Source organism: Eutrigla gurnardus (assembly GCF_963514095.1).
Source record: "Eutrigla gurnardus genome assembly, chromosome: 10".
NCBI lineage: Eukaryota > Metazoa > Chordata > Actinopteri > Perciformes > Triglidae > Eutrigla > Eutrigla gurnardus.
Window position 1 is genome coordinate 11071658 of NC_139924.1, and position 25517 is coordinate 11097174.

Consider the following 25517-nt stretch of genomic DNA (forward strand, 5'->3'; position numbering starts at 1 on the left):
ATATATATATATATATATAAACTGTAGATGAATTTCAAAATTGTAAAAGTTGCATCTGTGTTCAGCTGCCTCGATTATTGTATTTTGTGAATGAAGTTGAAGAATTACTCATCGCTACATGTCATTTTATTGAACATCTGACAGAATGCCCGGTCCAAGCAGTTAATGTGGGCGTTGCTGCTGAGACCTGACGTCAGTGTGGTTGGTCGGTGACGGCGGAGGAGGGACCACAGACCGAACTGATCCCACGTGTGACGGAGCGCTGCATTCCCGGCTCGCTGACACCGAAGCTCCGCTCCATCTGCCGACCTACCGTCTGTGTGTATCCCGTAGTCGCCGCCTGCAGCTGGGTCAGATATGGAAGGAGACGGGAGCCAAGCCACGTCTGGAAGCCCGGCCGATTCGCAACACGACCCGGGGTAAGGTGACATTCTGTCAATATGAAATTGGCAACACATCATTTCTTTTTTGGAAAGCTGCATATCGGCAGCTTGATTTCGCAGTGTCAGCTCCGGTGCCTTCCGGGTCCCGTGAACTACACCTTTGTTTGGTTATATTATCAAACGGGCCTGCCCCCTTTTGCAGTGTAGACGCCTAGCTGGCCCCGATACCGCTAGTGCGCGTGTGGAAGAACGCACGCCAAACTTCGTTTAGAAATCCGGGAGCTAAATCCTTCCGTACTTGGTGGCAAAAGTACATTGGCTTGAGAAGAGTCATTAATAATTGATACAAATTAAAAGCTAGCTCTGGTGAAATCGGCATAGTACCCCCCGCTTAGCCACACTTTATTTCAATAAAACACACATTTTTGCATTTAGTTCACGCCGCTCCTCACCGCCCTCTAAAGATGTGTTTTGATGGAGGAGCGTGAAGATTCTGTAACTGCCGAGCCACATTTAAAAGTTCAGCCAAGAGGATTTTAGTTGGTTTATTACATGTATGCCGAATTGAAGAGTGTTTCGGTGCCAACAGTGGACAACCCAAAGTTTTGCCCTACCGGGTATGCCCCTCTGCCAAGACGCCGGCAGGTTTTAAACGCCAGATTGAATGGAAGTTTGCCTGACCCTCGGTCCACAGCGGAGAGCGGGGGGAGCGTGTCGGCGCTGCGCTAGCCCGGCTCGGGGAACGGCCGTCGGGCCGCCTCGCCGCTGCCTTGCCGCTATTTTTGTCTCCAGCTTTTTTACTTCTGTGCAACCAGACAAGTAGTTCGCTAAACATCAAAATGGCCGATTTGAAATCTGTCTTGACTTCTGTCGCCTTTCCCTTGGCAGGAAAATGTTTATCGGTGGCCTCAGCTGGCAAACTTCACCAGGTAAGAAGCCGCGTCTCGAGCGCTGTGCGCGCACGTGAGCGCGTGCGCACGGCGCAAGGTTATTTTAATCGCAAGTCCTCCATTCGACCCCTGTGTAACACGGGGACACCCAGTCGCGCGCACAATATTCATGTTTCATTTAAGGAGGCAATTAAAGAAACTAGTGTAACCCCGCTCTTGTTTGTTTCCCCCCACAGACAGCCTTAGAGATTATTTTAGTAAATTCGGGGAAATCCGAGAATGTATGGTGATGAGAGACCCGACGACGAAGCGCTCCAGGTAAATATTCCCAGACACTCAGCCTGTGTTTCTCTCTGGACTGATATTAACACCGTGCAGCCGTTTAACTGGATTTGCTATTGAATGAAAGGGCAACGCAGTTTGACATTGGCGGCAGGGCTGTGGAAAATATTCCCACCACTGCCGTTTCCCCTCATTCACGTTGTGTAATGTATTTCATAAGGTCGTTGTGTTTGAACTGAAAATGCAATTTAAATGCCATTCAAAATCAATGCGCTGCAGTTAGTTTGGAGATGATAGTCGTTTACACAAATATGGGAATTCGAGAAAGTGGCAAATGTGGGACATACACACATGAAATATAATGTGGAAATAACAATGTTTGATCAATATAGACATGGCATGTATGAATCAGAGTGAGTTCAACCTTTATCAGCTGTGAAGTGTGATCTGTGTAATGTTTGGGATGTTATACACCACTGTGTTGTTTCTCAACAGGGGCTTTGGCTTCATCACTTTTGCAGATGCTGCCAGCGTAGATAAAGTCTTAGCGCAGGCGCACCACGAGTTGGACTCTAAAATGGTACGTGGACTTTTTCAAAAAAAAATTCTGATTGCATGGGAGCCGCCGGCGTGTTTGTGGTGAAAAGCTTCTTCCTGTGTGCTCTCTTCACAAACACCTGATGGTAGCAGAGCCTGTTCACTGTGAGGGAAACACAGACATTCACTTTATCTGGCAGATTGATTTGTTTCTTGTCTTTTCTGGCTCATAGAAGTCTGACTAGGTTTTAAGTGAGTTTGTCTTTTTGCGATGAGTGTTGTTTCTCTTTTGGTTTTTTATTTACGGTATCCAACCAGAGCTGTGGTCGTTGTCTGGAGACGTCTCTTCTTCTCCCTCAGGTTTGGCCTGGTCCCAGTTACACTCAACCCAGTCCAGTTGTTGTTAGAGGTGGGACGATATCGGATTTTACAGCACATCATGATAAACAAAGAGAGTTGATTGTGGTGAATCTCTTGCTCCCTATCAGAAAAATACAGCCTGATACAAAAAAGACAGGCCACAAAAATATGGACCAATGTGTGAAATAAGGTTGGATCTGAACATTATTTGTATTATTAGATGATCTTTTATGGCCCTATAATTTATGATCACCCAATTTAAGATGCTTTTTCCACACAAAAAAAAAACTGTTCACTTTGTAGTAGACAAAATAAAAAGTGGCATCTGTATGTTTTCCAGCCATTTTAAGAGTTTTAAGCATATTCTGATGATTATTGGGATAATAACGTGAATCGCAAGTATTTTGGCAGATAATTGTTACATGAACTTTTCTTAACGTCCCATAGCTCAGTGTGGCTGGCTGCTCTTCTAAGAGACTGTTGGAGACACTGCTATATAGACAGCAAATAGAGACACACTTGTCTTTAATGGAATGGAATGCAGGTTTGGAAACAAGCGGTCGTCCTGACGTTAGGCAGATTTAGTTTTCAGGACAAATGTGAGGCATTTCAAACTTCCAGCTTGTTCTATTGTGCGAGAACATTTTATCTCTAATATCAATCTGAGCCTTTTTCTCCACATTTCGTATGTAACGCCTCAGCTTTTCTGAAGGAGCATGACCTTCTTACCTCGGAGTTAAATCAGCTGATATCTGCTCAGTGTTGGGTTAGATAAAAGAAAGCCTCAACATAATACTATCTCTGAGAATATCAGACAACAACAATATGGAGGATATTGAATGGGCACAATCCCAGCATCTCCCCTAAAGCCTTAAACCCTGAACCATTGTCATTGTTCCTTCAGTCTTAAATGTATGATGCCAGGCTCAACACCCACAGCCTTCCTCTATGTTTACCTGGTTAACCCCCTCTTTAATGTCACAGCGCTATGATTTGTGGGTAATTCCCTCAGGACTTATGGAAAGTGTGCATAAAGGGCTTAAAATAGGCTGGTTGGAGATGAGTCAGGCCTGCACAGAATCATTCACCACACATGCATTCTGGGTATTTGTCCGACTTTTGGACGTTCGGATGTCATGCACACGTCGGCAACAATGACCTCACAGGATTCAGGTGGCCGCAGGTTTTGGAGCCAGGAGCCACAGTTTCTCTCCACCGACTGTAAGACCCGGGACATGATGGGAAACGCCTGGCTGTCACCTGATTTAAGAGATGATTGGCTCTGAGTTTTGACACCAAAAGTTTAGTGGAATTTTTTTTTTTTTTCAAAAAATATTTAACTGTAGATTACAGCAATGTTTTACAAGACAGACATAAAAAGAACAAATGAGGGAATCCAAAGTCAGATACACAAATGTATCGCTGATATAAGAAATCTAAATAAATCTGAACGTGGTCACACATTTCCTACACATCAGATCTAACAAGAAGAACTATTTCTGTGACTTCCTGTAAATTCTTTGAAGGCCTCTGGAAACTGTTCGACTGGACCGCAGCTTTTAGCCTCCTGCTGCTGTTCTCGTGAGACGTAGTTTGTCTCCAACAAGCCTATTGTCGGCGAGACAGCCCTCAAGCTGATTGACGCCACAGAACCCTCACTGACTCTGGCAGGAAATACGCCTCAAAGTCTGTGAACGTGGACGTTGGGATTGAGCCCTCGTTGTTGGTCTAGACCTGGCCTCGAGTCTAGCCCTGTAAACAGTTTCTGACACACACACACACACACACACACACACACACACACACACACACACACACACACACACACACACACACACACACACACACACACATGCAGGATGTGATAGTGGAGCTCATTTGATTACGTGCTTATTATGTGAGGTGCACTGTTTTAATCCAGTGAGATGTATTCTATGTGAGGACGGGTTTAATATAAGAGGTGAAAGGCTAAACACCCTTCTACATTACTGCAGTTCACCGCTAAGTGATGTCACCAGTTTATACACATTGTTCTTTATGTCGCTGACGCTGCGTGATCCAGGAATACACAACAGTGTGGTGTAATGGCTGTTCTTCCCTACGTGGATAATTTGTGGTGGAACACGGGGGATGTGGGTGATTTGTGGGCCTGCAGGGCTGGTTGAACAAAGTAGGACGGCCGGTTGAGAAAAAGCCTCCGACTGCTGATTTGACTGAGCTGATTCCGACGGGCGCTGTGATGGAAGCTGCAGCAGTGTTGGGCTCAAATGGGCTGTGTCACGTTTTAGGTGTATGAGAACCGGACTCGCTGGACCGGAAAGTGCTTAGAGTTAACTGAAAATCCCAGTCAGTGGCTTTCAGTTTAACATGCAATTACATACTTTTAATCAGACGGCAACCTCCGGTTCTGAAGGGTGAAGCCAATGCTAAAGTGTCTTAAACTTGCATTCTCTCTACTGGCCATCAGGGGGCGACTCATCTGGTTGCAAAAATAAGTCTGATTGCATGGAAGTCTATGAGAAAATGCATTCTATTTTATTCTTTCCCAAATTCCATGACTTCCTTTTATATTTTTCATCTGATGGTGTCAGATGAATACAAATTAAACAACTCAATAAGAAAATATGAGAAATGTATCCAAGAATCATTCAATTCTAATTCTTTGTCATTCAGGGACCCTACAAATGGATGCAATAATTTATAGGGGAGTCACAATAAATACATTCCAATAGTATACAAGTATGCAAATATTTTAATAGGGAGCAATTAACAATGAATGCAGTTCAACAGTATTATATACTTTCATGGGCTCTTTTACATCCACTTTTTAAAATCATTACTTTGGACCCAGCGTGGAATTCATAGGGCCCTATATAGTAAATTATGGTCCATTTAGAGTCAAATAGACCATTAAGGGCGGGGCAACCTTGTGATTGACAGGTCACTACACTGCTACCAAAACAATTAGCTAGTTAGACTGCTTTAACACTTTGCTGTAAAGTTTACCTCAAATGATGGAAGCATGTGCTAACCTGCTAACTGATGTCATCACTGACATTTCTAACGTATCATGTCACAGGAGAGAGTTCCCACCTGCTTCAGGACCGTCACCATCATCCCTGCACCTAAACTGCAGTCCAATGACTACTGCTCTGTGGCACTCACTCCCGTTCTGATGAAGTGCTTTGAGAAACTGGTTCTCAAGCACATCAAAAACAACATCCCAGCCAGCCTGGACCCTCACCAGTTTACATACAGAGCCAACAGATCCACAGAGGATGCCGTCTGGCCTCTACTCAGCCCTCACACATCCTGAAAATAACAACTTACAACAGAATGCTGTTTGTTGATTTCGGCTCAGCTTTCAACACAATCTCCTCCAGGAAGGATTGTTGATTTTAGAACAAAGGAGGTGAAGACACACCTTCATCTACATCAGTGGAGCTGAAGTGGAGCAAGTGAACAGTTTTACGTTCCTGGGAATCACAAACAACCTGACATGGTCATCACACATCTCCATCCTGGTAAACGACTGTAACACTTAAGGAAACTTAAGAAGGCCATATTCCTTTATCCTGATCCTTTTATTACCCATATGATGATCGTCAATTTAAAAGATAATTTTGCAAGTCAAGGAAGTCTGGTTCGTTGCAGTATACCATTTAGTTCACCCAGCTGCCGTCTGGCAAAGATAACGAAGGTTCAGCTGTAACACCAGACTCCAGAACAGCTTCTGTCCTCCTCGATTCCACCGCATCCTCCGCCTGTTATGTTACTGTAACGCTACCTGTTACACAACCGTCATTATCACTTTAAACAAAGTCTATCTCTAACTTAAATCGCATACTGATATCTCTCTCTGGATATATGCTTCGCTAATCTGGACTCTGGCTCGCGCTTAATTTCTCATTCCTTCTGTGTTTCTCTGACTTAAGTCTCTCTCTCTCTCTCTCTCTCTCTCTCTCTCTCTCTCTCTCTCTCTCTCTCTGACTCACACACACACACACACACACACACACACACACACACACACACACACACACACACAGGGCGGGCTATGCTACGAGTACAACGCAGCAACAAAACTTGTCAAAATTACTATTAATTTAATTTAATTAATTACATATTTTTTAACATAAATATATTTTGTTTGCATATATATATATATACATATATATATAGTTAAATTGTATTTTTTATATTCTATTTGAATTTAATTTAAAATATTGTGAATGTACTGTGAGTGTGTAACATGGCTGTATTGTATAATGACAATAAATCCTTGAGTGTTGTCATCATCTAATGTCCCATGTCTTAGTGATGGACTCTCTAAAGGTGTAGCCAGTGACCCGTTATTCACTTTTGTGTCATCCTCTAATCTGCAGTCTGAGAAAGAAAAGTGTTTCATTGTCGTAACTCACAATATGTCATGCGTCTGAATGGAAGTCATTGATCGCAGTGTCCTTGTTTATTGATGGATTGATTGATTGGTGCAGCGGAGGATGAGAGCAGTGTGAGGTGGGAGCCAGTGGGTGTGCAGTGCAGGGTGAAATGGAGAGCATGTTCAGGCTAAGTGAGAAGTCTTGATTTGTGCTGGAGGTGACTGATTGATCTCCCCCTTAAAGGTGCAGTGTGTAATACCCAGCCCCCTGTTCCAAACAATAGGGGACAGCGTTTCACCTCTACAACCAGGTTCATACAATCTAAGTGTGAAAAAAAGAAGCTATTACTATAATAGCTTCTTGCTACTACTATTAAAAATTAAACCAAACTGCTCTCTTATAATCTTCACGTGTGACTTCCGCCTATAGGCTACTTGAGGTTACATTAGACACTCGACCGTGGATATATGGTCTGTGTACGCTTTCATAGTTTGTTAGATTTCATCCAGAGTGGCAGAAAATAACCTCCGTCTTGTCCACCAGGAGGCGAGAGTCGGCACTCGGCAGCTCAGGTAGATGGACGCATTGTTGGTCATCCTACTTTAAAAAAGTAATTAGTTATAGTTACAAATTACTTCTCCTAAACAGTAATTGAGTTAGTAACTCAGTTAGCACAGCAAAGTAACTGATGTTATTTTTTATGTTCCATAACGCTATTACGTTCTATAACATCTTTAACGCCAAAGATGTTTATTTGAACTGATTGAAGAATAAAGTAACAATATTAAATATTGAAAATAAAATAATATTATATAATATAAATTAATATAATATAAAATAAAATTCAAGCATTCTTAGCTTGTGTTGATGTGAGGTGCTTCATAAGATTCGATTTGCTTGAGGCAGACATGAATAAAGTCTTTTTTCCTGGGTATAGCGTGTTTGTTACATAAACATTCCTACCTTTTAATTTCAATGAGCGAGAAGTAGTGTTGGTACTCCCAGTTCGAGAACACTACCTTTGCATTTCCCTGGCTCGTCGCCATTGTCGCTGTCTTGTTGTGTCTGGTAGTCAGAGCGTGCAGTGAGACAGCGTGAACGGCATGATCCGCCCACCCAGCCAATCATCATCGCATTTGCAACGGCATCATCATCCCCACCCCTGCTCTCTCCAGGCAGCTGATGTGTGGCACTGGCCAAAGCCAACACCTCGTGCTTCATTCAACCAAGTTGTAGAAATTCGCAACTCTACATTCTCAGTAACGGCAATGGCGTTGCAATGATGGGAAAAGTAATTAATTCGATTACTCATTACTGAAAAAAACAACACCGTTAGTCACGCCGTTATACTCTTACGCCGTTATTACCAACACTGGATGGACGCCCAGTCAGCAGCCGCAGAAAAACTCATTCAGACAACAGAAACCCTGGGCAAGAGTCACAGCGTGCTGGTGCAGAGCTGGGTTGAACCTGTGGAACAGCAGCAACAGGAAGTTTGATGCGACTGCCCTGACTCCCCACGGGGATCAGCTGGGCTTCGGATGGGCTGAATCCGAGCAAACTGCTTACTGGAGGTACGTCTCCTGGAGTTGCTGCACGCTCTTCTCCCGGGCCAACAACCTCCTGTCAGTGGAGAGAATGAGGCAACTGTGTGTGAGGAGTCTTCTCCTTTCTAGCACTCTGGATTTAATCCAATAAAGAAAGTCTCAGAATGTACACAGACCCAGGATGTGTTATTGACAAGCCCGAGGTAGAGCTTCTTAATCGACAGACTGGACGCTCCTGTGACTCACTCTCGCCTCTATAGGTACGAGTGGTATTACAAGACAGTACGGGCTAGCTGGCTAGTCTTCTGGTTCACTTCGTTAATATTCTGACCACATCTTATCATATGCTGTCCTTTTTAAAATTATATGGAATATGAGGGCAGAGAACAGGGAATAACATGGTCACATGGTACAAACCCTTTTACAGCCAATGTCATCACAAAAATATGTGTGCATGTTGACAACGGAAGTGGGTTTTGTCCCTCCATCCAGATGAGTTAGAAGTAAAACTGTTACCATCAAAATGTCTGGTTGTTTCATCAATTGTTGTTAGAATCAATATTCCAACAGACTTAAGTTCTACAGAATTCTGACGGGATCACAACTTCTTCAGAGCAACAGGTGTTTTAGTTCAACCAGTGACCGTGTTAACTGGTGATGAGTCCCTGGTTACCAGCAGTAACCATTTGCTGGTTACAAGCAGTAACCAGCAAATGGTCAGCGTAGATAAGATACCCAGATGAATACGTATTTAAAATCGATTGAAGGCTTTTACGAGGACGCCTACATGTCCTGCTTCAGATTTTAACTGCCGCTGTCACTACGAGCAACCACGGACGCATTCAGCTGAGTCACCAGTTAACACAGTCACTGGTGAAAGGAGCTGTATTCAACATTCGGAGCATTAATATATCGGCAAACAACTTGTCTATGTAAAGATGTAGTGTAGTGATGTCTACCTGAGCAGAGAATGAAGTCACTCTCCCTCTGTGTGTGTTGTTATCAGAGCTTCCCCTTGCTTCGTTTACATAGCTGGGCTGGTGGCAGACGGTTACTGATAACGCCGTCATGGCCAACAGCACCAAACTCACACCTCTTAGTTTATTTCATGGGGCCCTAGTTTCGTAGACCAGGCGCAGTCAGCTCTCAGCGCACCTGCGCCGCGCCGACGGTGTGTGTCCGCCTGGACTTTGCAAGTTTCGTGCACCGCGCAGGCTAGCGCAGGCACACCTCCCGTCTCGCCCACCCGTGCAAAGTGGGAAAGAGGGAGGAGAAGAAGGCGTGAGTGGGAGACGAGGAGGAGACGAGGCGTGGACTGGGATTAATACAGCCGATTCAGATCTTCACCAATCAAATGAGCTCCTCTCCTCACCTTTAATGCGTTAGGGGAGGTTCAGTGCAAGTTCCGTCACTTGACAACCCGATGACAGAAGCAGCGCCGCCGCTCCCACAACGCGCATCACGCGCTGTGCGTGCGTATTATAATAATAACAATGCCGATATTATAAAAAACAGGAGAGAGAGAGGGAGATGTTTTGGTCCGAGAGGCTGAGTTTCCGTTACGCGTGCCATCCGCCTTTGATCTGATGTCAGATGTGACGGGACAATCTATATAGATATAAATTCACGTGTTGATTCAATTAGTTGCATTAAATAGTGTTTGTTGTGATTATTTATTGCATTTAAATGTGCCTGGAACTGTGGAAACCTGCCTGTGAGGTCTCGGTGACGTGTATGCACTGCGCGCCGTCAGCCAAACTTCCACTCCGCCAGCTGACATTGGGCGAAGGCATTGTTCACCTGGACAGGTCGCCAGTCTATCACAGGGCCAACATGTAGAGACAAACAACCATCCACGCTCACATTCACACCTACGGGCAATTTAGAGTCATCAATGAACCTATCCCCACCCTGCATGTCTTTGGACTGTGGGAGGAAGCCGGAGAACACGGAGAGAACCCGCGCTTACACAGGGAGAACATGCAAACTACACACAGAAGGAACCCGACCCGGGAATCGAACCCGGGACCCTCTCGCTGTGAGGCAACAGTGCCACCTACTACACCACCGTGCCCGTATTGGGCCCCTTGCTAACGTATTCTAACTAGTAGCCCACGGATACTGGAAGTAACTGTTTGATATACAAGTATTTTTCATGACCGTGGTTTCATCTGTTCATTGTTATCAGTCAAGTGCTCTCAGCTCTCTTCATTAATGGATTGAACAGACTGCTGCTGAGTCTTCTCCAGCTGGGATAGTGACATGGCCTCACTGCTACTGCTGCTCTACCATAGACTGTGTATCAGAAGTGGATGTTGCCATAGGGACGTCCCCCATTGGTTTGTGGACTATGGTTTTGAAGCCTTATATCGGCATTTTGATGGTTGCCATCTTGGATTTTAGCTCTTGAAATGTTTGCAGTAAGTGAACAGAAGTGATCATATTTGGACTGTGGAGGAGCGACGGGTGGATCTGAGGAACACAAGCAGCAGAGCAGCACCCTGAGCAGCAACATTACTGGATCTGGATCCATCTGGATTCTGGTGTGAAGCTGTTAATGAAGCTTCTATAATTCAGTTAAACTTTACAGCTATGTGTTAAAGTCATGTTAGTATCTAATTGGCTTGGTAGCGACGGTAGAAACCTGTCAATCACAAGGTAGCCCAGTCCTAAAGCATCGTCTATGGTCTATTTACCTCTAAATGGACCATAATTTACAATGTTTCCTGAGATAAGAAATCAAGTGAGAAGTAGGGTCATTTAAAGAGAGATCTAAGGTGAATGTAATGCAATTATATAAGATATACGGCCTAGCAGGTCTCATCCGGCCCCTACATGTTTATGTGGAAAGGGTATTTTTTTATTTAAATTTGTTTTAATAAAAAAGTAAAGTAAAAATACATATTAAATAAATAGCAAAAGTAAAAGGTTTCTGTGATATAATAAATAAGTAATTAATAGGGGTGTGAATCTTTGGCTTCACTTCGATTCGATTAACGATACAGTAGTTGGCGATTCGATTCAAGGACGATTTTTTTTTTTTGTAACGATTCGATTTGATTCTGTAGACCACGATTCGATTCAGTAACTTGTAACCAAAATTCTATATCCATTAAATAAACATGCAATAATGCAAGTGAGACTATCTGTATTCTTCTAAAAGGTGAAAAATAATAGTCCTGCATAATATTTTATGCTGAATACAAAAATGTAATTAAACATTGCTCGGTTATTTTCAACATTTTTCAATAGACTACATGCTGGCAGGGGAGAGAGTGTCTTAAACGTATGAAAACATTAATCATAAGTAAGAATCACGATTCATCCGATTAAATGCATTTATATCTATTATTGGTGAAGCCAAAACGATTCATTCTATTTATTTATTTTAGCAGATCGATTTAGTAGAATCTATAGGACTGACTATCGATTCATCGATTAATCGAATGAATCGTTACAGCTCTAGTAATTAATTAAACCTAGCACTAAAAATGATCTCCATCTGCATGAAGTAGGAAAAACTGGATAAGAAGGAACAACTTCTGGATAAAAAAAGATTCTGCGCTGACCGTTGCTGCCTGACGCATTTGCTAGCTTGGAAAAATGCTGTCCAAAAGAACAAAAGTTGATGGAAAGAGAGATATTTCTTCCGGGAGGTACATGGCAAACAATGCCAAATGTGCTCAAATGCTTCTTCCACTTACTCACAGAGATTGCCTATTTGGCAAGAAAAGAAAGCAGAAAGGAAAGCTGGTGACCGAGTTGGAAGAGACAGACTGACTTGAGGATCTTGCCTCTTGAGTGGACATTACAAAACACTTAACATGCAACAAATCTGTGAGTTCTATGATAGCGTTTGTGCTTTCCAAATGAAATTGATTCTACCTCTCTGTGGATGAATTACTATACAATATTAAAACACAATATGTAATAATTATTGTTGTTAAAAGTTGTATGAATAGGAAAAATACTTTCACTTATGCTTTCGTACACCTTCTCATTGATTGGTAAAGCTTTTCTGGGCAGAAGTGTGCACATCTGGCCCACTACCAAATATGAATCTGACAACCCTGATCTAACAAAATGTAGTCTCTAGAAGTAGAGTATAAGTAGATGGTCGCTGCAGACCATTTGCCTGTTGTTGAATTTACACACTCATTCCCAATTACACAAGTTACCATTTAGTGTGATATACCAAGGAGATGTTCCATCCCTGCTGCTGTTCTGTATAGGCCTGAACTCCCACAGACACTACTAAGAGTGGCTACAGAGACCGGTTCCAAAGTGGAGTAACCATCAACCACCTCCTCTACATGGATGACATCAAGCTGTATGCAAGTAATGAGCTTGACATCGACTCACTGATCCACAACACCAGGATCTACAGCAACGATATCAGGATGTCATTCAGGTTAAATATGTGGTCGGATGGTATCCAAGAGAGGCAAGATGATCACTCACCACTGAAGGAGTTGAATTACTAGAAGGCAACATAGCAGGTGTCCAGGACAGCTACACATACCTTGGAGTCTATGAGGCAAATGGAAACTATGAGGAGGCTGCAAGAAAGTCAGCCACAGCCAAATACCCACACAGACTAAGACTAAGGCTGAAAAGTAGCTGAATGGAAAGACCAAGGTCAGAGCCATCAATATGGATGCACTTATGGGCATCTTTCAAAGGAAGAGATACGGCCACTGACATCAAGACAAGAAAGCTCCTCACCATGCATGGAGGGTTTCACCCCAAGTCCAGCACTCTGAGATTGTACAGTACGTGGATGGAGGGAGGCTGAACACTAGTGACCATCAGAGCTGCTATCCAGGATGAAACAACCACGATCCTGGAACATCAGGAAGATGGTCCCAAGTGATGACCTGCCAAGGGAATATCTCAGTCAGCAGAAACCTGATGATGATGATGATGAGGAAGGACAAGCCCCTGCATGGCTTGTACCACTGACGGATAGAAGAAGTGGCTGATATGGAGAAATCATACCCAGTGACTACCAAAGGCTGATCTGAAGGACAACACAGAAGCACTAATCATAGCAGCAATATCAATTCCCCACTTGCCCCCCTTGTGTTTCCTACTCTCTCTTTCTATCTATATATAGCTATATAGATCTATCTATCTATCTATCTATCTATCTATCTATCTATCTATCTATCTATCTATCTATCTATCTATGTAATAAGAAGTGTAGAGAGGGAGATTCACATAGGAACGGGTCAAACAAACGCACTCAATTGAACGCGTGGGGACGTATGCGATTTACTCAAATACAAATTGTAAGGCCTATAACATTAACATACAGGTTTATACATAATGTTATTAGGGCCACGGGGCAATCGCACCGAGCACTGGCCCCTACAGCTATAAGCTGAAGGGACCAGTGCTCGGGGCGAAGCCCCGAGCACTACTGCTATTCATAGGATTTTTTCCTACTTATTATTATTATTTTGCCTTTTCCGGACGAATTTCGAGTGCCTAAAACTTCTACAGCGATAAGAGTTGTAGGACAAGTGATATATCAAAGCGTGTGGCTCGATCGGGATCGGCGTGCTATTGCTTTTCTTAGCCGAACACGAATTTTTCGCGACGTAAGTCGCGAAAAACCAACGAAATTTTCCCATTGAAATGAATGGGACGAGCGAAAAAAAACAAAACGAAAATGTCGTTTTTCAAACACCTGTTGCTCAGGCATACTTTCACCAAGAAACTCCATTTAAACTCTAAAACGTAGACACAAGTCTTGTGTCCTGGTGTGCCAATCCGCGTTTCAATAGGTCATATAGTTTTTGACCAATCACTGTTCAACGACCATGAACGTTTTGGGAGAAATCATGAGTTTATAATGGGTGTGTATTGCGCGGAACCTTCTGGGCTAGAGTGGATGACATCATCGCTTAGAGTGTGAGGGCTTCTCAGACTTTTTTCCTTTCCAAACTCCTCCCGGCCACAATCTTCACTCTACAGACGTGATATTTTCCAATTTTGTAGAGAAACTTGTCCTGTCTCTCACAATGTGCTCAAAATCTCTGTGAGATTTACAGAATTTGAACTAGCAACCTCTAAGCGCGGCCAAGTCCATTTTTTTCGTCATCCGCTCTAATGTTAATTTAGAAGCAGATTTTCAAAGAAACCTAATATGAACAGCATTTCTAACTCGCCCTAGCGTCCACATTTCTGCCACTAGGAAAAAATAAAAGTCATCAGTGTCTTCAGCCGAGTCTTGTGGCGCTAACGGTGCGAAAATTTTGGCGATAGGAGTTTCGGTGTGAGCGTGGCAAGCTTTTGTTCGGACCCTCCAAAAAAGGGGGAATGGAGCGATAGTGAGAGGATGAGAGACGCTTAAAAGCAGTTACACACACGCAGAGAGGGCCGTTGCCATGGTGACAGCACTGTGGGGCTTTGATCTTCATAACTCACAGCAGGTGTGCTCTGATTGGTGGACAGGAAGGAGCAGTCCGTGGGAGATGTAGTCCATCGTCAACTCAGCCATACTTTCACCTAGAAACTACATTTAAACTTTAAAATGGAGACTAACTGTCTCTGTCTCACTCAGAAGTGATAGCAGGTGTGCTCTGATTGGCAGAGTTGTAGTTTTTCAAACAATACATAGTACCTAGTAGTTCTCAGTACTTGAGTCTCAGTAGTACTCGGTAGTACTTGGTAGTACTAGGTAGTACTAGGTAGTAATTGAGTGACAGCTGAGCCCGGTGACATGTACTGGCAAACAGTTGAGTGCGAAGCACTCAACTGTTTGACAATGCATAGTACCTAGTATTACTCAGTACCTGAGTGTCAGTACTACTCTGTAGTACTTGGTAGTACTAGGTAGTACTAGGTAGTACTAGGTAGTACTTGAGTGACAGCTGAGTCCAGTGACATGTACTGGCAAACAGTTGAGTGCGAAGCACTCAACTGTTTGACAATGCATAGTACCTAGTATTACTCAGTACCTGAGTGTCAGTACTACTCTGTAGTACTTGGTAGTACTAGGTAGTACTAGGTAGTAATTGAGTGACAGCTGAGCCCGGTGACATGTACTGGCAAACAGTTGAGTGCGAAGCACTCAACTATTTGACAATGCATAGTACCTAGTATTCCTCAGTACCTGAGTGTCAGTAGTACTCTGTAGTACTTGGTAGTACTAGGTAGTACTAGGTAGTAATTGAGTGACAGCTGAGCCCGGTGACATGTACTGGCAAACAGTTGAGTGCGAAGCACTCAACTGTTTGACAATGCATAGTACCTAGTATTCCTCAGTACCTGAGTGTCAGTACTACTCTGTAGTACTTGGTAGTACTAGGTAGTACTAGGTAGTACTAGGTAGTACTTGAGTGACAGCTGAGCGAAGTGACATGTACTGGCAAACAGTTGAGTGCGAAGCACTCAACTGTTTGACAATACATAGTACCTAGTATTACTCAGTACTACAGAGTACTACCAAGTACTACCGAGTACTCTGATTGGTGGACAGGAATGTACTAGACAGGAACGTACTAAAAACTACATTTAGTAGTGGGAAATGTAGTTTTTTCAGTCAAACTTCTCCTGCTCGGGCATACTTTCACCTAGAAACTCCATTTAAACTTTAAAATGGAGACACGAGCGGTGTGCTCTGATTGGTTGACAGAAATGTACTAAAAACTACATTTAGTAATGGGAAATGTAGTTTTTTCAGTCAAACTTCTCCTGCTCGGGCATACTTTCACCTAGAAACTCCATTTAAACTTTAAAATGGAGACACGAGCGGTGTGCTCTGATTGGTTGACAGAAATGTACTAAAAACTACATTTAGTAGTGGGAAATGTAGTTTTTTCAGTCAAACTTCTCCTGCTCGGGCATACTTTCACCTAGAAACTCCATTTAAACTTTAAAATGGAGACACGAGCGGTGTGCTCTGATTGGTTGACAGAAATGTACTAAAAACTACATTTAGTAATGGGAAATGTAGTTTTTTCAGTCAAACTTCTCCTGCTCGGGCATACTTTCACCTAGAAACTCCATTTAAACTTTAAAATGGAGACACGAGCGGTGTGCTCTGATTGGTGGACAGGAATGTACTAAGAACTACATTTAGTAATGGGAAATGTAGTTTTTTCAGTCAAACTTCTCCTGCTCGGGCATACTTTCACCTAGAAACTCCATTTAAACTTTAAAATGGAGACACGAGCGGTGTGCTCTGATTGGTTGACAGAAATGTACTAAAAACTACATTTAGTAATGGGAAATGTAGTTTTTTCAGTCAAACTTCTCCTGCTCGGGCATACTTTCACCTAGAAACTCCATTTAAACTTTAAAATGGAGACACGAGCGGTGTGCTCTGATTGGTGGACAGGAATGTACTAAGAACTACATTTAGTAATGGGAAATGTAGTTTTTTCAGTCAAACTTCTCCTGCTCGGGCATACTTTCACCTAGAAACTCCATTTAAACTTTAAAATGGAGACACGAGCGGTGTGCTCTGATTGGTTGACAGAAATGTACTAAAAACTACATTTAGTAATGGGAAATGTAGTTTTTTCAGTCAAACTTCTCCTGCTCGGGCATACTTTCACCTAGAAACTCAGTTTGAACTTTAAAATGGAGACACGAGTGGTGTGCTCTGATTGGTGGACAGGAATGTACTAAGAACTACATTTAGTAGTGGGAAATGTAGTTTTTTTAGTCAAACGTCGTCTGCTCGGGCATACTTTCACCTAGAAACTCCATTTAAACTTTAAAATGGAAACACGAGTGGTGTGCTCTGATTGGTGGACAGTTTTTGAAGTACATCACAATACTCAAAACGGACTACTCTGACAGCTCAGTCAGCAAGCAGTCTCTGTATTTGCCTCTAAAACAACTCCGTCTCGTTTGAAATGTCGAAGAATCTCATCGTATTGTATATACACTCCGGCAGTAGCCCCCGTGGCCCTTTCAAAATTTCCCGGCGGGGGAATTTTCTAGTTATTATTATGTTGCTTTCCTCTCCTAATAATGGTGTTTTTCTGTCTTCGCTGACGTGTGCTTTCCACCCTACAGATTGATCCTAAAGTTGCCTTTCCTAGACGTGCTCAGCCCAAGGTAAGAGGACTTTTCATCTGTATGCTTTTAAGAGGTGTGTTGTCACTTAATTTTAAACTGCTGTTGCCATCAGAGCACATCCAGTAATTGACTTGTAGTTGTTTTTGTCCCCCCCAAGGATGTCTTGTGATTGATTTTTGAATGCTTTTTTTTTTTTTTAGCGCGGTTGTCACTTTGGTAGTTGAGAGCGAACTGGCAGAGCTTCTCTTGAAGATGTTTCTGTAGAATTGACTACCAGCAAGGGGATTTTTGTCTGCTTTAAACACACTTGTTAAAGTCATAGCAGGCAGTTTGATCAGCATTGTTAGTGACAGCTGTGATCGTTTTATAATCACTACATCGTGCATATACAGCAGCTTTGCCATTTTTCTCTCTCCTGTGTATGTGAGAGCTGCTTTGGTTGGTAAGGGAGGGAAGCCTTTGCATTTATTATTTGAATAAACATGAAATTGACTCAAGGGCGTTCACAACATCAACTAGCGCTGCAGACAGCCAGGTTGTGCAGCCGGAAGCTGGGAAGGAGCTGAAAGCTGCAGAGCAGTGCACGGTGCAGGATGGCTGAAGGTTAAACAGGACCTGCTACTGAAGGGCAATCTCATTAGTGCAGAAAACAAGTCTGATTTTTCACCCTGCCTTGAGTGAGAATGTGTCTTGTTGCAGCAGCAGGACATTAGTATTATTCTTGAAATATATAAAATATATAATTATTATATGAATATATATATATGTATATATATATTTAAATATATATATATACATATACATACACGCTGGGTCCTTTGAAGGCTGCTATGGCTGAACCAAGCGATCTCCTGAATGAGACAGTCTGGAGGATATGCTCCACCGATGGCTTCATCGGTGCATGATATATTTCAGGCGAGAGGGTATTTCTGCCGCATCTCCCGCTACTAATCTGCATGAAGTTGCCATGTTAATTAAAATCCATTTGTCAACAGAATACAATGAATCTTGCGATAGGTTGGTCCATGAAGGATCCATCAGTTGGATTCTCTGAATCCGGGATAAGAAGGCTGCATTTCTTGGCTGCATTTGAAGGACTCTTTAGCATTCTGTCTTCAAAAGCAGCCTCTGAGGGATGCGTCCGCTGAATAAGAACACACCTACAGTAATGAAGCTGACAAATAAATTAGACAAAACCCGGGCACTTCAGTAATATACCCACAGTTCTGATCTTGAAATAATATCCTGAATCCTGCCTGAGACTGAGAGAAGACCGAGTAAAAATGCTGTCACTTCCAAGATGAGACTAGAACTTCAAAAAGTGGTCTACAACACTGCCTCTAACTGACAGTCCGCCTGGATGATAATCAAGCCAGGAGCCCCGTTCATTCCCACAGGGAGAGAGGGTGCAGAGAACACCCATTCCATAGTCCTGGGAAACCACAAAGTCTAGGTAAGGGGTGCTGTAAAGCTTACGGTTGAAGCTGCAAGCCACATTCACCCAAGACCTTTACAAGCCAACCTATTTCTGGTCGCAGTGCACATGGAGGAAATCCAGCCAGCATCAGGGGAAGTGATCATCCCACACTGAGAACTAGTCTCTGATGTGCTGAGTTGAATCCCCTGGGCAGACTGTGGAGACAGCCACCTACTGAGAAGTGTAAAAATATATGGTATATTATAAACGGAGGCAGGTTTACCTAGAATGCAGGTAATTGATGGTAAACACGGCGTTAGTCATGGAAAATGAGAACTGTAAGAGTTTTCCTTTTGTATCAAGCAGAAACAAAAGTGTAACAAGACGTGTTTTTGTTAATTTGCTGACATCGCTGCGTCAATACTGAAACAATTATGCATCTGTATCTCAAACACACCGTGGAGCTGTGTGTGTACAGGTAGGCTGGGGCGGACCAGGACTGAACCAGGGAGAAACCAGGACTGTAATGTGCCCCCTGGCCTTCTGTCTACCTTAACCAGGACACTATTGTGGTCCTAGCCCTATTATCTGCCTGAACCAGGACTGTATTGTGGCCCCTGAACTTCTGTCTACCTGAACCAGGACTGTATTGTGGCCCCTGAACTTCTGTCTACCTGAACCAGGACTGTATTGTGGCCCCTGACCTTCTGTCTACCTGAATCAGGACTGTATTCTGGGCCCTGCCCTTTGGTCCACCTGAACCAGGACTGTATTGTGGCCCCTGAACTTCTATCTACCTGAACCAGGACTGTATTGTGGCCCCTGACCGTCTGTCTACCTGAATCAGGACTGTATTCTGGGCCCTGCCCTTTGGTCCACCTGAACCAGGACTGTATTGTGGCCCCTGAACTTCTGTCTACCTGAACCAGGACTGTATTGTGGCCCCTGAACTTCTGTCTACCTGAACCAGGACTGTATTGTGGCCCCTGACCTTCTGTCTACCTGAACCAGGACTGTATTGTGGCCCCTGCCCTTTGGTCCACCTGAACCAGGACTGTATTTTGGTCCGATCCCTACAATCAACCTGAATCAGGACTGTATTGTGGCCCCTTCCCTTTTGTCCACCAGAACCGGGACTGTACTGTGGTCCGTGCCCTACTATCCACCTGAACCAAGACTGTTTTTTGGCGCAGTTACCTCCTTCCAGCTGAACCAGGAATGTGTCCTTTGATGGATAGTGTCATTAAATTAGAAAGTTCTCTACAGCAGCAGCAACAACCTCAAGATGCTTTGTTCTGTGTTCAGTCAATTGCCTAATAATAGGGTCTTCTGCAATCGTGGCCTACCTTTGGCCACATTACCATGAAAGACCTGAATCATTAGAGACAACTTCCTATCTCCTCTCCCTGATTTCTCTGCACATCACACTGCACATGTCAGTGGAACAATACATTACAATATATCAAAAATGCATTGGTTACTTTAAAGACATATTTACTGTTGGCCCTCAGGGTGAGGAACACGATTATTGTGTTTTGGGTATCTCTGTAATATATGTCAATCATTTATGCTGTTGAGGGTATGGATGTCCCCCAGGACCTGGTCTTGAATTGGAACTGGTTGTAAATTCTTACAAACCCAGGGTATTTCCAAGGTTGCTTATTTTATTGGTAGAGTACTTGAGTAAATCAGAGGGAGATTAGCAGTACAGTAAATTTATTTTTTGTGTGATTTGTCTCTGTCTTTGTCTCCCCATCTCTCTATGGCTAGGATGAATGCTCTACCACACACACACACACACACACACACACACACACGGACAGACAAAAACACAAACAGAAGTGAAGTGCAAGACTCTAAAACAACAATACTTACTGTCTGTGCAATAAAAACCTGAGTAATTTATTAGAACGCCTTTTCAACAAGCATGACTTTGCAAAAATTTCAGGTTTTTCAACTGTTGTGTCGCCATTCATCACCTGTATAATGTCTGTATGCATCCTTATTAGCCACTTAACTTAATTAATTGAGCATGACATCACGCTGATTCTGAATTGTGGAAACTATACAGTGTAATTTGCGTCGGTGTGTTCTCTTATTTTGAAAGACATTTTTGCAAGGCATACACTGGAAGTAGTTCAGGTGACAATGCCAGTCTGACAGTTAACTTGTTAGTAGCTTCACAATGGCTCTTGTCGCTGTGAATTCTTAAAGGTTGAGAAAGTCACTTCTCAACCTTTAAGAAGAACACTGTTATATTACTTGAAATCCTCGTAACATAGTGAGCAATGGATAATAGCAATGAATAAATTAAATGCTCTCACATAAAAACATAAAAAAATGTCATCTGTGGCCGTGGCAGGACTGTAAAAACCCTGTCCAATCAAAAAAGCTGGGCCGGATAAAATAATTGGATGCTTACTTTCTGTTTGCGCACACTCTGCTGATCTTGAGCATTCGTTTGGCATTCTGGGGGAGTGGATTTCAACAGAGGTCCGAACGAAGGGGGCGGGACTTCAGTTCGGCAAAGCATTTAAAGTCAAAATCTCTGTGGTTTTTCCAAATTACCTACTCAAACTTTAACACACAACACAGACATGTGTCATCATTGATGCAAATACTTCATCATGTGAGGAAAGAAGTATTCTTTTCCAACATGAATCGAACAAGGATTTTAGCCTCTTGAGATGTAGCATCTCATTTTTTACCGTTTCAGCTTGAATTCTATAGCAAAACCCCCCTGAACATTCCCCCCTGACTGACTGGGTTCCTCAGTCCAGACCAGAGTTGGTCAGCGTTGATCCTAGGACCTGAATCTTCGGTTTTTACTCAAAGCAATGAGTTCAACGAGCAGCAGAGAGTTGTTCAGCGGTACTCAGGTTATTTTGTACGCTGAATCTCACTGTGTGGCAGAGATGCCCAAGAGTCATGAATGCAAGTTCAAGTAAAGTCTTAAGTCTTTTAGGTAGAGACCAGGTAAAATCTCAAGTCTTTAAGCTAGAGCCCAAGAGTCCAAGTCTGAGGGCTTAAAAGTAGAGTTCAGATCATTTCGCAAGACTTTAGCTTCAACATTTGAAACTCAACTTTGATTTAAGCTCAGAATCCAAGTCAAGACTCTGGTTTTTGAGCTACAGTCCAGGTCAAGAGAAGACTCAAGTCTTTAAGCTAGTGGCCAAGTCAACAATCAAGTCTTTGAGCTAGAGGCCAAGTCAACAATCAAGTCTTTGCATTAAGGTCCAAGAACCCAAGTCTCAAGCTTTTTGCTCCAAGATTTGAAGCTTGAGTTCAAGTTCAGATCAAGTCCTTAGTTTTTGGCTTCAACATTTGAAACTTGACTTGGTCTTCAGCTCAGAGTCCATGTCAAGACTCGGGTCTTTGAGCTAGAGCTGACAAATTCCAGGCAAGTCCAAAGTATCCAAGAGTAAAAATCAAGTCAACAGTCTTTGAGCTAGAGTCCAATTCAAGATTGAAGTCTTTGAGCTAGAGTTCAAAAGTCCAGGTCGAGTCTCAAGTGAAGCCAAAGTCTTTGACCAAGAGTCCAAGTCAGGGTCTCAAGTATTTGAACTACAGTCCAAGTCAAGTCTCAAGTGGATTTTTTATGTTGATGAAGTAACTGTATATAATATAGATCAGTCATATCTGGCTGAAACCAGATCTACTTAATAAGATCTATATCAGCCCAGATACCAATCCGGCAAATAGGATCAGTGCATCCCCTCTGATATTTCTGATGTTCAGAATACTTTTGAGATGTAATAAATCGACTAGCGATGGAGCTAATGTCATTATGAGGACAAACCAGCATCCAAAGTGACCAAGTTTCTTATGCGTAAAGGGTAAGAAGTCATCTTGTGACTGTACCAGAATGAAATCTTAGAGAATTCAATGCACCTGACCGACAGCCATGCTCAACTTCCCAGTGCGTCCTTAGTTGATGAGTGCTGGCCACAAGGAACAGTTTTCTACTTAACTGCTCTCATTCATATTTTTCTTTTAATCAGCTGTCATTGTCCCCTACAAATCCTAATAAATGAGATGAAATTGAAAGCTACCAATCAGACAGAGAGGGGACTTTGCTTTAAACTGCAGGTCATGACACGACACTGGAGATTAATGTTGTACTCTTGGTGGCTCACCTCTGTAACATGACTTCACCACTTTGTTTCTTACATTTACATTTACAGGCAGCAAGGTTTTTTTTTTTATATCAGATGACACAAGTATCAAGGCAACTAATAGTGTACGATATGGTTCCTTTTGCTTTTAAAAATTGATGTGACATAAAGAGGCACTTTCCATTTACCCCGCTGCTCCACCGACTAAATGAGCTCTGCGGCTGCATTTCAGAAGGTTTTATTCAGTTTTGTAAATTTCTTTTATTGTATTTTATGTTGGCTTTACTGATTTTTTTTTCACACTTTGATCAGGTAACAGGTGCAGCCACAGAGCAGCTGATATTTGTTCAAAATAGTTTGATCAGAGCAGCTCAATTGGTTATTTAATAACATAGATGTAAATTGGCACATTGACCGACTTGGATAACTGGTCAAATACTGTCCACATCCCTAATTTGTGATTCTATTGCCAGTCTACCACCACTATCTGCTCCGTTCAGCCCACTGATGTGTTGATGTGCATACAGCGTCATATACTGTATAACCCGGTTAATGTCAGGAAGATATGAAAAAACAGATACCATCCAGGCCTAGTGGAGACAGTTTTCAAAGAGGCAAATTCAGTCATCCTCAGTCCTGTAAAGCCTCCCATTGACACGTCCTGCTTCACTGATCCCAGTACTGTTGCAGGGTCGTGGATTCCAGCGTGGGAGCAACATCTGGCAGGACGGCGCCAAGAGCCAGTGGAAGGTGGTGCTGCAGTCAGCCAACCAAACCTCTCATTGAGTGACACTAATAAGGAAAGCAGTTGGACAAATGGGCCCATACAAAGACAGAGCCCCTTTTTTCCTCATGTGGAAACTCTGCTTATGGTCTCTTCCTTTCTCCATGGCAGAAGATGTGGCCTGTGGCCACCGGTGCTGGTTTTGCCCACACATCTCCTCATCTACAGCTCCAAACAGCCACTGTAAACTAATTTCTGACGTGTGGGGCACACCGGAAGGCTCACACTTTATCTCAAGTTCATCCAGCTGTAGTAAACCAGCTGACGTGAGTACATACACAGTGGCTGCAACTTTGCTTTGAAATTTTGGAGCAAGTTTTACCCAGAAAGTTTTGGCAGTGCACCAGTTGGTGTAAGCTTTAGCATGCTAGTTGGTTTAGCCTGGTTCACTGGGTTAATAAAGCTCAGCGGACCACAATTTGTGTCAAACTGTATGCCTACTCTGTTTAACTGAAGTAGGGTATATCTGTGGATATGCTTTAATTGACGATGGCATTAGCTGAATGTGTCGGTTTTTTGAAGGAAACAAAAAATGGACTGTTCTAGAGCCAGATTGATTTATCTGTCAGCTGGTGTATTGGTGAGCCGATTGAGCCGATATTAGCCTATCACAAACACTGGCTGAGATGCGCAGATATAAAACACAACTTTTTGGAGGCTCTAAGTGCTGCTAGAATGATTCAGACAGTGTGTCATTACATAGGTTTGCCAATACAGAGAAAATAACAGCAAAACTAAAAATAATCAGAAATTTAAAAACTAAGAAGTCAACTCGGACACAATCTTTCCAATTTCCTTTTAATGTTGTTGTAATTTTAAGCCAAACCATGATGAGTTTGTTGCCTAAAGCTAACACCTGCTCACTTCAATGCATCAAAGTACTGCAGCTTGGTCAGAGCTCTACAGCTTCAAACTACGACGCTCTACATTCCCCTCTCTTTTACACGTGTCAGTCACGGCGTTTCGATACACGCTTGTTACAGTTACAGAGGAGCTTTTCTTACCTGCTTCCACTTCCGTCTTTAAACCGTTCTTCCACTGGCTGCAGGTCAGACAGAGGAGTGTTTTAGCAACACAATCACCTGTTAAATAAGACCAAGACTTTGCCCACCATATAAATAAAGGTGGAAATCCAGCATGTGTTGCTCTGTGGTATGGACGTAGTCATCATGATGTCACACATGTTTGTGGACTCCGTTTCTGAAGCCTCGAGTTTGGCATTTTGGCCGTTTGGAATTTTGGCAACCAGTGAAGGAAGTGACCATATTTGGACAGTGGAGGAGCAACGGGTGGATCTGACAAACCCGAGCAGCAACCTTACTGGATCTGGATCCAAACAAACAAAGTCAGCTTCATAATTCAAGGTCAAATTAACACGTGAGTGTTAAAGTCATCGAAGTAGGTAATTGCATTGATAGCGTTGAAGTCATGGTAGCGACTCAATGGTAGTGACCTGTCAATCACAAGGTAGCCTCTCCCTAAATCATACCCTGCTTTATCTTCTTTTTGACTCTAAACGGGATCTTAATTATCAAAATGAACATCATGCTGTATTGAAGAAGACTATGGATTGAGACCATTAACTTATAATAATAAATCAAAAGAGAAGTAGGATCATTTTCTCATAGACTTCAATGCAATCAGATATCTATTTACAACCCAAGGAGTCGCCTCGGATGGCCAGCAGAGAGAATGCAAGTTTAAGGCACTTCAGCTTGGCTTCACTTTCCAGAAGTGGAGGTCGCTGCCTGGTTTGTTCCTAACACTCTTTCCTGCAGCTATCT

At 42.9% G+C, this 25517-nt stretch overlaps 1 protein-coding gene across 7 annotated transcripts in view; it reads left to right on the forward strand.

Moving 5' to 3' along the window:
- Nucleotides 1-234: 234 nt before the first annotated feature.
- LOC311019813 (RNA-binding protein Musashi homolog 2-like) overlaps nt 235-25517 on the forward strand; it is a 185293-nt gene continuing 160010 nt past the window's right edge. For all 7 annotated transcript variants that reach the window (XM_084019411.1, XM_084019412.1, XM_084019410.1 and 4 more), the window contains exons 1-5: nt 235-419; nt 1272-1312; nt 1510-1591; nt 2051-2135; nt 17415-17456. In XM_084019411.1, coding sequence (XP_083875537.1) covers nt 358-419; nt 1272-1312; nt 1510-1591; nt 2051-2135; nt 17415-17456 — 312 coding nt within the window. In that variant the 5' untranslated portion in view covers nt 235-357. The remainder of the gene's footprint in view (nt 420-1271; nt 1313-1509; nt 1592-2050; nt 2136-17414; nt 17457-25517) is intronic.